A 10,822-nucleotide genomic window follows, 5' to 3' on the forward strand; every position below is an offset into this window, starting at 1 on the left:
CTCGACTAGGCTATTGTTGTCGCAACAGAGCTTCGAGCCGTTGATTTGCGCTATACCTGACGACAAGCAATTGAAAGCTCCACGAGCTCAAATTTGTAGTCGCCATGCTTTGCGGAAGTAAGTTTTCCAGTTTTGCCATCGATAAATAACGGTTCGCTGACCTCTTGACAGTTTCTGGAGAGGCTCCTCAAGAGCCCGTCGTTTCTAAGAAGTCCGGTATGTACTATCAACATCATCAACGCGCAGCTTTCACGGCTAACTCAGCAAAGGTGTTGTTTACGAGAAGCGCCTTATCGATCAATATATCAACGAACATGGCACCGAGCCCGATTCTGGCGAGGCCCTGACCGCCGATGACCTCCTCCCCATCCATTCGTCGCGTATTGTCCGACCGCGTCCTCCTACCCTCACATCGATTCCCGCTCTCCTCGCTACTTTCCAGAACGAATGGGACGCGCTGGCTTTAGAGACATATAACCTTAAGGAGCAGCTTGCGCGCACCAGAGAGGAGCTTGCCACAGCATTGTATCAGCACGACGCTGCCGTCCGAGTTATTGCACGACTCACAAGGGAGCGAGACGAGGCCAGGGATGCTTTGAGCAAGGTCACTGTGACAGGAGGTGCGGTCGATGGTGATTCTATGCAGGTCGATAGCGTGGAGAAGTTGCCAGAGGAACTTGTTGCCAAGGTGGACGAGACCCATCAGACGTATGTTGCCGTCCTTCAACTATACGATTCGGAACTAACGAGCATGCAGATTATCAAAGGGTCGCAAGAAGCGTCCTGTCCCCGAGGGTTGGGCCACCGGCGAAGAGATTTCGGCTTTCGAGAGCGCGACCACACACTCCTTGCCTGTTCCTGAGGCTACCGCCCTTACTGTTGGAGGAACCAATGCCGCGGCAGTTGGAGGCTTGAAGGGACAGGCAGTTGTCTACTCTACCACCGAGGATAAGGTCGAGCAGTCTCTCTCAGTGGGTGAGCCTGTTACAGACGCTGTTTGGGCTGAGGCCGGTGTCGCATTTGCGACTGGCCAAGGCAGTGTCAAGGTCTTCCAGGAGGGTAACCAGGTTGCATCACTGAGTGAACATGCTGGTGCTGCTACGGCATTGAGCCTGCACCCCAGCGGTGAAATTCTGGCCTCTGTTGGTACAGATAAGAGCATCGTGTTCTACGACTTGGTCGCACAGAAACGTGTTGCCCGCGCTTACACCGATGCTGGTAAGTTTCTCCTGGTACATCCAAAGATAATTCTGTGCTAACGTGTTCCCAGCTCTTACATCTTGTGCCTTCCACCCTGATGGTCACCTCTTTGCCGCCGGTACCACATCAGGCGAAATCAAGCTCTTCATGACCAACACTCTTGAGCAGGCAGCTTCTTTCAGCCTGGGCGCCCCTATCCAGGCTCTCAGCTTCTCCGAGAACGGCTACTGGTTCGCAGCTACAGCCAAGGGCCAGACCATGGTCACTATTTTTGATCTGCGTAAAGAGGGAGACGCGGCGGTGGCCAAGGTTCTTGAGACTGGCGGGCCGGTCCAGTCCCTGGCGTGGGACTACAGTGGCCAGTTCCTCGCCACTGGCGGTGCGGCTGGAGTTACAGTGCAACAGTTCACCAAGTCCAGCAAGAAGTGGACCGAGCCTTTGAAGAGTTCTACACCCTCCGTTGCTGTTCGGTGGGGAGAGTCTGCAAAGCAGATCGTAACAGTCAATGGTGAGGGTGTGGTCAGCGTACTTGCAACAAAGGAATAGACTGGGGTTTAGATGGAATTTCGTTGAGAAGGAGACGCCTGGATGATTCCCTTGATAATTTGTATTATACGCCCGAATAAAGGGTCAAAGCAAAGCACAGAGGTTGGTGTTTGAAAATTGATAATTATGGTTCTGGTTTTTGCATATTGAAATGGAAGGCAGAACTTAGCACCTCTATTCTAAGTGACAAAAAAAGTACCGGGTAAACTTAACATAACTTACCTTGGTAAGTTTTTAGACTAAGTGGTTATTTTCGACACCGTTACTGAATGTCAGAAGTCTTCTTGCTCCCAGAGGCAGGTGTATTGTTTACCTATTGATACTTCAAAACAACAACAAAACAACCATCACGAAAAACCATCATGGGCTTCAATATAACAAGGTACCTATTGACAGTGGAGCCAAGCGGTATTAACCCCTTGTAGTGAAGCCTTGAAGCCTATTCTTAGTGGCCACTTAGCGGGGTAAACAGTGTTCGTCAGTGCAGGGTCTCTACGCGCTAGAGTCCTGTCGTCACATGGGGAGCAGCCTTGCATCGATCGTCACAGTAGCGACATTCAATTTCAACTTCCTTTCATACAACTAACTTTGATGCTTACCAACAACCTTCACCTCCCCACAACTCCACGTCTACACCTCACAACGAACCGATACGACACGATACAGACGCTTACGACTCCTCTGAGCATAATTCTATGTCTCATCATCTAATTCAGTCTTGCTGCCATAGCGCATTTGCTTAGCTTTCTCTACTTTAATCGCCACACTTTTCATCTGCTTCGCCCTGGGCGGCCATTCACTGTATAAGTGTTCACTGCCTCGGGTGATATTCAGGAGGCTTTATGCCGTGAATACGATAAGAGAGAACACACTATATCTCCAATTATAACCGTCTAGTCCTCGATACCTCGCATTCTAAGTCTTACACCACCTACCCAACATGGCTGAAAACAGTGACCCTCTCGAGATGTTTGAGGCGGGAGGGGATGAAGATTTTGAACATTTTTTCGAAGGCGCTTACAGACAACGGCAAAATGCTGGAGATCAACTATTTCTTCCACATCCCAATGCACCCGCTGCATATCACAATACACGCCACACTCGCCGCTCACGAGCTGTTCGAAATTCAGCACTACACCAACAGCCGCAAGAAGCCACCCCTGTGATCGACCTCACGGAAGAGCCTGATTCTCCTGTGCAATCGCGAGCTAGACTCGACATCCTTCAGCCCGCGAGACCACCTGCAAGGAACCCGCGTAGAACGAATTCCCAGCGCATATCACCGCCTCAGCTAGCACGCACCGATGGTACTTTCGTGGGACGTGCAGAGAATGTTATTGACTTGACTGCGGATTCACCTGAAGAAGATCGATCACATTTCAGAGGGAGACGCGAAGTGCCTAGGCCGGACGAGCTGATCGAGCTGGAAATAATAAGCCAGCGACCAGCTCTGGGATCTCTACCAAACTTTGCTGCCTTTGGCCCCTTCAGGAGATTGGCTGGTATCTTTGGTGCAGCAGACATAGCTTTCAACCCACCAAACCTTGACATTTCACGCAACGCATTCGCACGGCAACCGACCCCAAAGCCACAGATGTCCCCGCCGCCCCCAACACGAGAAGGGTTCACTCGCAATACCTGCACCGACCCGGAGAAGGAGTCTGAAAGCGTGGTTATCTGCCCAGCCTGTAATGAGGAGCTGGCTTATGACCCAAGCGGCACAGTGACACAGAGCTCTGTGGGTACGCAGAAGGGAAAGCGAAAGCGAGCACCGGGAGAACACCACTTCTGGGCCGTCAAGAAGTGCGGACACGTAAGTTTTACAGTTGTACATGTGGATTGCCACCAGAAACTAACATATACAGGTCTACTGTGCCGATTGTTATGAAAACAGAAAGCCTACGAAGGCGAACCGCGATGGCGTAGGCTTCCGATCCCCTGACGGGCGACCTGCGTCCGCGACTCCAAATGATCTCCGATGCGCAGTGGACGGTTGTGATACCAAGGTATCACAAAAGTCGGAATGGGTTGGAATCTTCCTTTGATTTGCTGGCCTAAGAACCTCACTTGTGGTCGGTCGTGGGAGTTAGGGGCAACGAAGTCACGAATGACGATAGGGATACTGCGAGCATAGCATTGGCGTTAAGGATTGTATCTTATCAGACACTTTTCCCCCTGAAGTCGGCAGGGCTTGTTTTTTACAGTATAGCGGTGATATATGTGATTTCATGGTGAGGATCAGGGGTTGAAAGTAAGGATAGCTTGGTCCAAGAGCATCACTAATCCTTAGACTAAGGTAAACTTCTCAAGTAAAACAGGATAATATTCTAAACGCCGTCGCTATGTCGTGAGAAAATATGCATAATTTGCCACCCAGCACCCGTACAAAAGGGTGATATGATGCCCTTAACTCCGAGCCATCGTGCGATCCCATGCCATGCTATAATTCCTCTCAGTGTTGTGCAATTCGGCCATTTCGGTATTCGTCATCCAATGTACATATTTATCGTTATATCATGAGGTCTAGGTCCAAATCGTCGACCCATCCGCCGCCATATGACTCTTGCGAAGCACTAGGTGCAAAAGGCTGTTGTGGCGGCTTCTGGTTCTCTTTGCTTTCTTGCTGAAGTGGTGGTAGGTGTTGTTTTGGAGTCTCTACTCGTTTTGGTGGAATCCGAGGGTTCATAATGTTGGGGTTGTTGGATAGTCTAGGTAAGGGTTTCTTAAGAGGTTGTTTAGATTGTTGAGGCTCAGTTCGCTTTGCGGAAGTTGTCGTACTAGTGTGTGGTGTTTTCTGTAGTGTTGGTGATGTCTTAAACGGAGGTTTTCGTGGCTGATTGCATTGAGCTGCATGTGGAGGAGGGTTGGAAAACACTGGTGGTTTTCTCATAGGTTCACGCGGTTTGCAAATTCTGCGAGACTCTGCTTGAGCTTGCTCTATCATACCAGCCTGCATGCGAGCGAGCTCGCGTTGCTGGATCTTCTCAAGCGCAGCTGTACGACGACTTCTCTGAATAGCTAGACACATTCTTTCGTGTGAGCCGGAAGAAGTGAAGAAACGTCTTGGTGGTGGAGGTGGCGAGTCCGAGGCAGGTTCAAGTGCTGGTAAGGGGGGCTGGTCTGAGGATTTCTCTAGTCCTTCATCGAAAGATTCCTCTTCCTCTTCTTCTGCAATAGGAGTCAAGTGTAAGGGGGCAGATGGCATTATGCCCTCATCCAGCTCTTCCTCAAGTTCTCGGACTTGTTGAGATGATGAAGGGAAGAAATCATCCAGGTTGAAGAGAATCGCTTGCGTGCTCATGGGTGGTTCTTGGTGTGGTGGACTTGGGGATCGTGATTCTAGATTGCGTTGAGGAAGAGGCGGTTTGGCAAAAGAGACTGGAGGAGCAGGTCGCTTTAAGCCCAAGTCTTCTGCATAGCGATTTGAAATGTCATTCCTAGTGACTTCCAGTGGTTGCTTCGTCGTGTCAAGTGCTTCTTCTGATATTTGGTTGCAGATCTTCTGGACTCCGTGATTCATATTGGATTTTGGATTGCCCATAGCTGCTTCAATATCCTCAAGAATTCCCAGGGCCAGATCTTCCTCGAAATCCGCATCTAATTCGTCCTCCAATCCTTCTAGCTCTATTTCGGGCATTGGTAATTTTTCTAGTGCCGTTTCCGACGCAACAAGGGCTGCTGTTTGTTCTGTAGGTTCTGCGATGGTCTCTTTTCCCCCTTCAGGTGATTGAGGCTTTGGTGATTCCCGTAGCGGTTTTGGTAGGTCCTCGACAATGGCTTCCATAGCAGCATCAGAAATTTCCTCATCGTCTTCCTGTATGTCATCAAGCTTCTGCGCCTTGGTTGCCGGTTGTTGTGGTTGTTCTTCGCTTGTTATCGCTTCATTCGTGTCCGTATTACTCTCATTCGACGTCGCATTGTCGTCTTGAATGTCGTTGCCTTGGGCATCTCTCTTCTTTGAAGTACCATTCCCTCTCACAAACCATGAAATCGTTTCCTGACTGGGTCGAACATTCACCAGAGGCAATCCTTTCTTTCGTTTCGCTTCTTTCTCCACCAACTCTTTCTCTTTCTTCTTGTCCCTCGCAACCTTCGCCTTGGCAGCAGCCTTCTCCCGTTCGAATTCCTTTCTGATTCTTTCCTGTTCGGCCCTCTCTTGTCTCCGTGACTCCTCCCGTGTGAGTTTAGGACCCTTGTTGGCTGCTTTGTAGGCGTTCCGGACTTGTTTCGAGGTCATGGGCCGTAAGGGCGGTTTGTCGGGAGAATCCGCACGACCCGGGAATTTCGGGATGACCGTGAACGTTCGCTGGCCCATGTTGAACTTGAAGACGACATTTGGCCAGCTTGCACGACAGGCGGATGTGGTGTGATGAAGTTGGTGGTGGTGATTGAGTTTGGAGTGGCATGGAACGCGTGGGGGAGGGGACTGACGCGAGGTGGAAACGAGATCACGTGTGTCCATGAACAATAACAGTATGACAAACACCAATTCTTGTAAGACAGCAAGATCCGTTGAATCATGGATAATGGACTTCCCAGACTCTTGAACTTTAGTGATTCTATTGAAGTCCCTTTTATATTCCGTCTCGCGGTATCTACTTCTCAAGAGGCTCACGAGTAGGATCCCAAGCACAAGGGCTATACTCATCAGTTGCCAAATCATTCACTTCCTCCTCCGTCAACTCAAAGTCGAACAATTGAGCATTCTCTAGAATCCTTGAAGGCGTTACACTCTTCACCAGAGGAACATAACCCCTCTGCAAGCTCCACCGAAGAAGAACCTGTGCTGGACTCTTACCATACTTGTCCGCGAGGGTCTTGACCTTGGGGTCATCAAATCGTTCACCACGCACAATGGGGCAGTAAGCCTCAACTGCAATGTTTCGGTCCTGGCACCACTTGACGATGTCAGGTCGTGTAAGCCACGGGTGCACCTCCCACTGCCCGACCGAGATGACGCCTCCCTTGCCCGGTCCAAGCTCGGCATCGAGTTCTTTAATGTATGCCTCTAGTTCATCTAGATGATGAACACCGTAGTTGGAAACACCGAGTGATCGCACCTTGCCAGCTTCGACGCACTCAGCAAGAGCTCTCCAGGCACCCTTTCGGGCATCAGGTCCACCATACGGGGCATGAATGAGAACAAGGTCAAGATAATCGAGCTTCGTCTCATCGAGAGCAATGTCTACCTGCTTGTGTGCATTCTCGTAGTTCAAAGGAAACTGCCTGGTGAAGATCTTGGTAGTGAAGAAGAGCTCTGAGCGAGGTACGCCAGACGCTAGGAGTCCAGCTGCGCTAGGGCCCTGGTTGTAGTACCCTGAAGCAGAGTCGATCTGAGTATGTTAGTTGTGCATTGAACGCCAAAGGCTTTGGATAAACTCACATGGCGGTAGCCTATCTCGATAGCCTTCTTGCAGAGGTCGGGGGCTTGTTCAGCGGGACTGAATGACGTGGTTAGAGTACACAGGGCCTCCGGAACATGACGTGGACTTACACCTTGTAGACCTAGGCAGTTACATTAGCAGGGTGTGAAACGAAGGATTGAAGGATCGAAGGATCACTTACTCCATAGCCAAGAAGAGGGATCTGGTAGCCTGAATTGAGCTTCCTGGTAGAATCGAGAGCGAGTTTAGAGGCCATTCTGAAATTCATGAACACTTTCTTTATGATGTTGGATTGATGTTTGTGGATGAGGGGTAGGGGCAAGGAAGATGGATCATTTAAATAGTTTCAGGTTCAACAAGGTCAACACTTTGTCAACGACGAAATTGTTTGGATATCTATACATATTTTCGGAGCTCGGAGTTACGACATGATTTTGTACTTTCGCGTTTATGGATCAGATAAGCGCGAGTAACTTGTCGTGATGATCATCGTGGCGTTGATTCGACATTCACAGTCGGGTGAAAATGCGGGGATAGTTACGTGCACCTTGTTGTCAATCTTGTTTACTTAACGCCGAGGAAACCGACGATCTTAAGATCTGAGCGTTCTTTAGGAGATACGCAATGAATCAAAACAGATGGGAGGTCAGCTACATACGTTGTTAGGTGAAGATTGGGGGATGTGCAGCTATGGCAAACTGAGCGATGTCCTTTGAGCAGGTTTCACGAAACGGTATAGGGTAGCACCGCAGCGGTAGAGCCTCATGAATTCATATCTCATTTCTTTTGTCTATTCGTTGAACTAGATGACACTATTTTCCATAGTAGGCTCTCCAGTTGCCTCGTTATCTTCATCGGCATCGTCTTCATCAAGGTCCAGCATTGGGTAGTTGAGTATGGCAGCGATATCGCCCAACATAGTCAATCGCTGACCACTCTCATGATCACTGCTGAGAATCCTCGCCTCACCGCCATCACCTCGTACCTTGTCAACCAGAGCGACGTACTTCTTGCGAAGAGCAAGGTCTTCACTTCGGAACAGAGAATTGTTGACCAGGAGAACACCACCACCTGGCCCCACGGCTCCGTCTTTGACGGCCTTTTCGACAGCTGAAGTACCATACCATGCGCGCCCATCGTCCAGCTTTAGCATGTCGAAGAATTGATCAACATACTGCGTTTCACGGGCGAACTTCATATCCTTCATCTTGGCCAAGACTTCAGGGCTTTTAAGGATCTCGTTAAGACTGTGGACGTGACCAGAATTGGAGTGAACCACCGTAGCCTGCTTCGCCACCGCTGTAAGCACCTTGTCTGCTTTATCCCGTCCTTGGTTGGCGATATACTGCTTGAAGTCTCCAGCCACAAAGCCTGGGCTCGCCAGTAACAGCGGCCGTGACTGTGTGAAGTCCATAGTTCGCAAAAGAGTCGACAATGTCTTCTCAAAGAAGCGGCGCATACCTGCATCTTGGTCTGATGCAAGATCGCGTTTCTTGGGAATCACGCTCTCAACACGGACTTTGAGGACGGTTCGGAATGGTGTGATGAGACAGATGTTGGCAAGTCCTTCCTGCATGACAACGGCTGCTACGGCACCATCCTTGTCATCTGATAATGCCTCTTGAAGAGTGGCTCTTGCGACAGAGTCCCATCCTTCTGGCTTGATGATAGTAAACGGGCGGTTCACCTCGAGATCGAGGGTATGATGAGAGCCTAAGGCGGCATGTTGGTTCTCTAAAATGATGGTTCCAGAGACGCGGAGTGATGAGATGATAGGATCAAAGGAAGTGGATTTGACCTTGATAGCCAGTTCAGTGTGAAAACGCTCAGATTTCGAGCTCCCAGTGTCTGAATACACGACTACTTTACGGACAGTGTGAGCATGGATGATGTCTCCAGATAGGATCAGGTTGTATGCATGCCACTATCAACATTGTTAGCGTGCTGCCTCATAAGAACAAGCATTGACATCGGTGGGATTCGGAACAGATAGTGGCTTGAAGTGCGAGACATGCGGTATAAGGTAAATGCTGGACAGCAGAATGTCGAGGCCAGAGACCGCGGAGGGTGTGACAACGGTGGAGGGGGAGGGGTAACGATAGGAATAGAGGCAGGGTCTAAGGGACAATAGAGGGAAAACGATATGGCAGACCAGGGGTATAAACTTAGAAGGGACCAAGCAACAGGGGCTACTGACCATATCTTCGGGATCCTCGGGCAGGAGAGAAACGGTCTCGTCCGCGAGGGAATTGGGGACCTTGCGTGATACTAACTTCATCTTTGGCTAGGTGTGCGAGCTGTGGCTGATGAAAGCTGAAGTGTGAAGCGTGAAGATGTCAAGCTAGAGGCTGGATATCAAAGCCTCGGACCTCGGTGGGTTTGTGACAGCGACAGAAACAGGAGTTGGCCCGTGTCTGACAAAGACCCAGATAATTATTGGGTAGTTGTCTCACCAGAGAACTCGCCGATGACAAACTGATGTTGGATGATGATATTGATAGTGATACCCAATAGATTGTTGGCCCAAGGTGGGTGGTGCAATGCGGCTAAGACTAGTAAGGCTGGGCTAGACTAGGCTGGCTGACCAAGACGAAAAAGCCAAGACGGGCAGATTTTGAGGCTCAACGGCTGTTGGACAGTGGAGGCTAACTCTTCCGGAGGGAGTGACCATCAAAATCGAGTATGAATCGTGAATGTGAAGGGCCAAGTGGATAGATGGACCACGGTAGTTCGGCGATACGGCAGTTGGACGGCTCAGAATAGATCTCTCGGTGCCGCTGTCAGGTACAGACAAGGATAAGTTGAGGATGTTGACGTCGGAGTCGGTGGTGGAGAGTGGCCGGGCCCGACGGGGTTTTGATCTTGTCCGTGGACGTGCAAGTGACTCGTGAGTGACCACTCTTGAAACTATCAGGCCAAGTTCTGAGAGTTAGAAGCACGGGATTGGAGTTTAGATGCCCAAAAGTGGATAATTAGACGACAATTTGAGTGACGTGACTCCACAAGCTCAAAGTTCTCGAACACAAGATTTGTTTCTGGTGCATGGATGCGGAGTCTTAGAAGCTCCGCGGATTGCGGAGGACGAGATGAACGGAGTTCAACACAACCCCGGTTGCTTGAAGCTATCACAGTGACAGAGCACTAAACTAACTTTTCTTTTGCGCTTTTTTCCTTTCGTCTGGCGGAGTTTGAGGGGATTTACAGATGGAACGAAAATGGATCGATTTGTTCGCTCTACGCCGAACGCCATAGAGACCCATGACAGGCCTTGGCGATCTTGGCGACTGAGACATCGAAAAAAAAAAAAAACTCTCTGGAAGAACGGCACGAGGTGATCCACGGAACTGCATTGCATTCTTGGCGATATGCTAAGTGCTGCACTTCGCATCGTGTGACAACCAGACAGACTGTCGTCGTTTAAGCAAGCATATGGCTGAGGGAATAAAGGCATTAATGCAAAACGTTGCCGATAAACCATATTCTGATAATTAGTGAGTGATTGGATATAGGTCAAATTATTAGGTCGTAAGCTCTAATTAGGTAGCATCTTCAAATCTTGTCAGCATTTGACGCTGAAAATCATAATGTTAGTTCTTTGTCTGAACAACGCGTCATCATGATACAGCAGATCAAAAGTATCGCTATTGACAGAACAACACAAACTTACATATGCACTTGATACTTGATACCTG

At 49.6% G+C, this 10,822-nt stretch overlaps 4 protein-coding genes across 4 annotated transcripts; 2 read left to right on the forward strand and 2 right to left on the reverse strand.

The window, feature by feature from the left end:
- The first annotated feature begins 14 nt into the window (after window positions 1-14).
- FOBCDRAFT_183474 (WD40-repeat-containing domain protein) lies at window positions 15-1,945 on the forward strand. The gene is made up of 5 exons (XM_031184680.3): window positions 15-117; window positions 172-216; window positions 270-708; window positions 758-1,218; window positions 1,271-1,945. The coding sequence occupies exons 1-5, from the start codon at window positions 105-107 to the stop codon at window positions 1,744-1,746; spliced, it is 1,434 nt and encodes a 477-aa protein (XP_031040322.2). The 5' UTR covers window positions 15-104; the 3' UTR covers window positions 1,747-1,945.
- Window positions 1,946-2,325: 380 nt separating this feature from the next.
- FOBCDRAFT_37361 (uncharacterized protein) lies at window positions 2,326-4,065 on the forward strand. The gene is made up of 2 exons (XM_031184681.3): window positions 2,326-3,559; window positions 3,612-4,065. The coding sequence occupies exons 1-2, from the start codon at window positions 2,687-2,689 to the stop codon at window positions 3,789-3,791; spliced, it is 1,053 nt and encodes a 350-aa protein (XP_031040323.2). The 5' UTR covers window positions 2,326-2,686; the 3' UTR covers window positions 3,792-4,065.
- A 190-nt stretch (window positions 4,066-4,255) lies between these two features.
- FOBCDRAFT_161860 (uncharacterized protein) lies at window positions 4,256-7,584 on the reverse strand (the record flags this gene model as incomplete). The annotated part of the gene is made up of 5 exons (XM_059608401.1): window positions 7,312-7,584; window positions 7,241-7,251; window positions 7,130-7,187; window positions 6,362-7,079; window positions 4,256-6,294 (listed from the first exon to the last, which is right to left on the reverse strand). The coding sequence occupies exons 1-5, from the start codon at window positions 7,396-7,398 to the stop codon at window positions 4,256-4,258; spliced, it is 2,913 nt and encodes a 970-aa protein (XP_059464958.1). The 5' UTR covers window positions 7,399-7,584.
- Window positions 7,585-7,890: 306 nt separating this feature from the next.
- FOBCDRAFT_37371 (uncharacterized protein) lies at window positions 7,891-9,596 on the reverse strand. The gene is made up of 2 exons (XM_031184686.3): window positions 9,328-9,596; window positions 7,891-9,054 (listed from the first exon to the last, which is right to left on the reverse strand). Exons 1-2 carry the CDS (start codon window positions 9,406-9,408, stop codon window positions 7,933-7,935), a joined length of 1,203 nt encoding a protein of 400 aa, XP_031040328.1. The 5' UTR covers window positions 9,409-9,596; the 3' UTR covers window positions 7,891-7,932.
- Between the last annotated feature and the right edge of the window lie 1,226 nt (window positions 9,597-10,822).

Source organism: Fusarium oxysporum, chromosome V (genome assembly GCF_013085055.1).
Source record: "Fusarium oxysporum Fo47 chromosome V, complete sequence".
Lineage (NCBI taxonomy): Eukaryota > Fungi > Ascomycota > Sordariomycetes > Hypocreales > Nectriaceae > Fusarium > Fusarium oxysporum.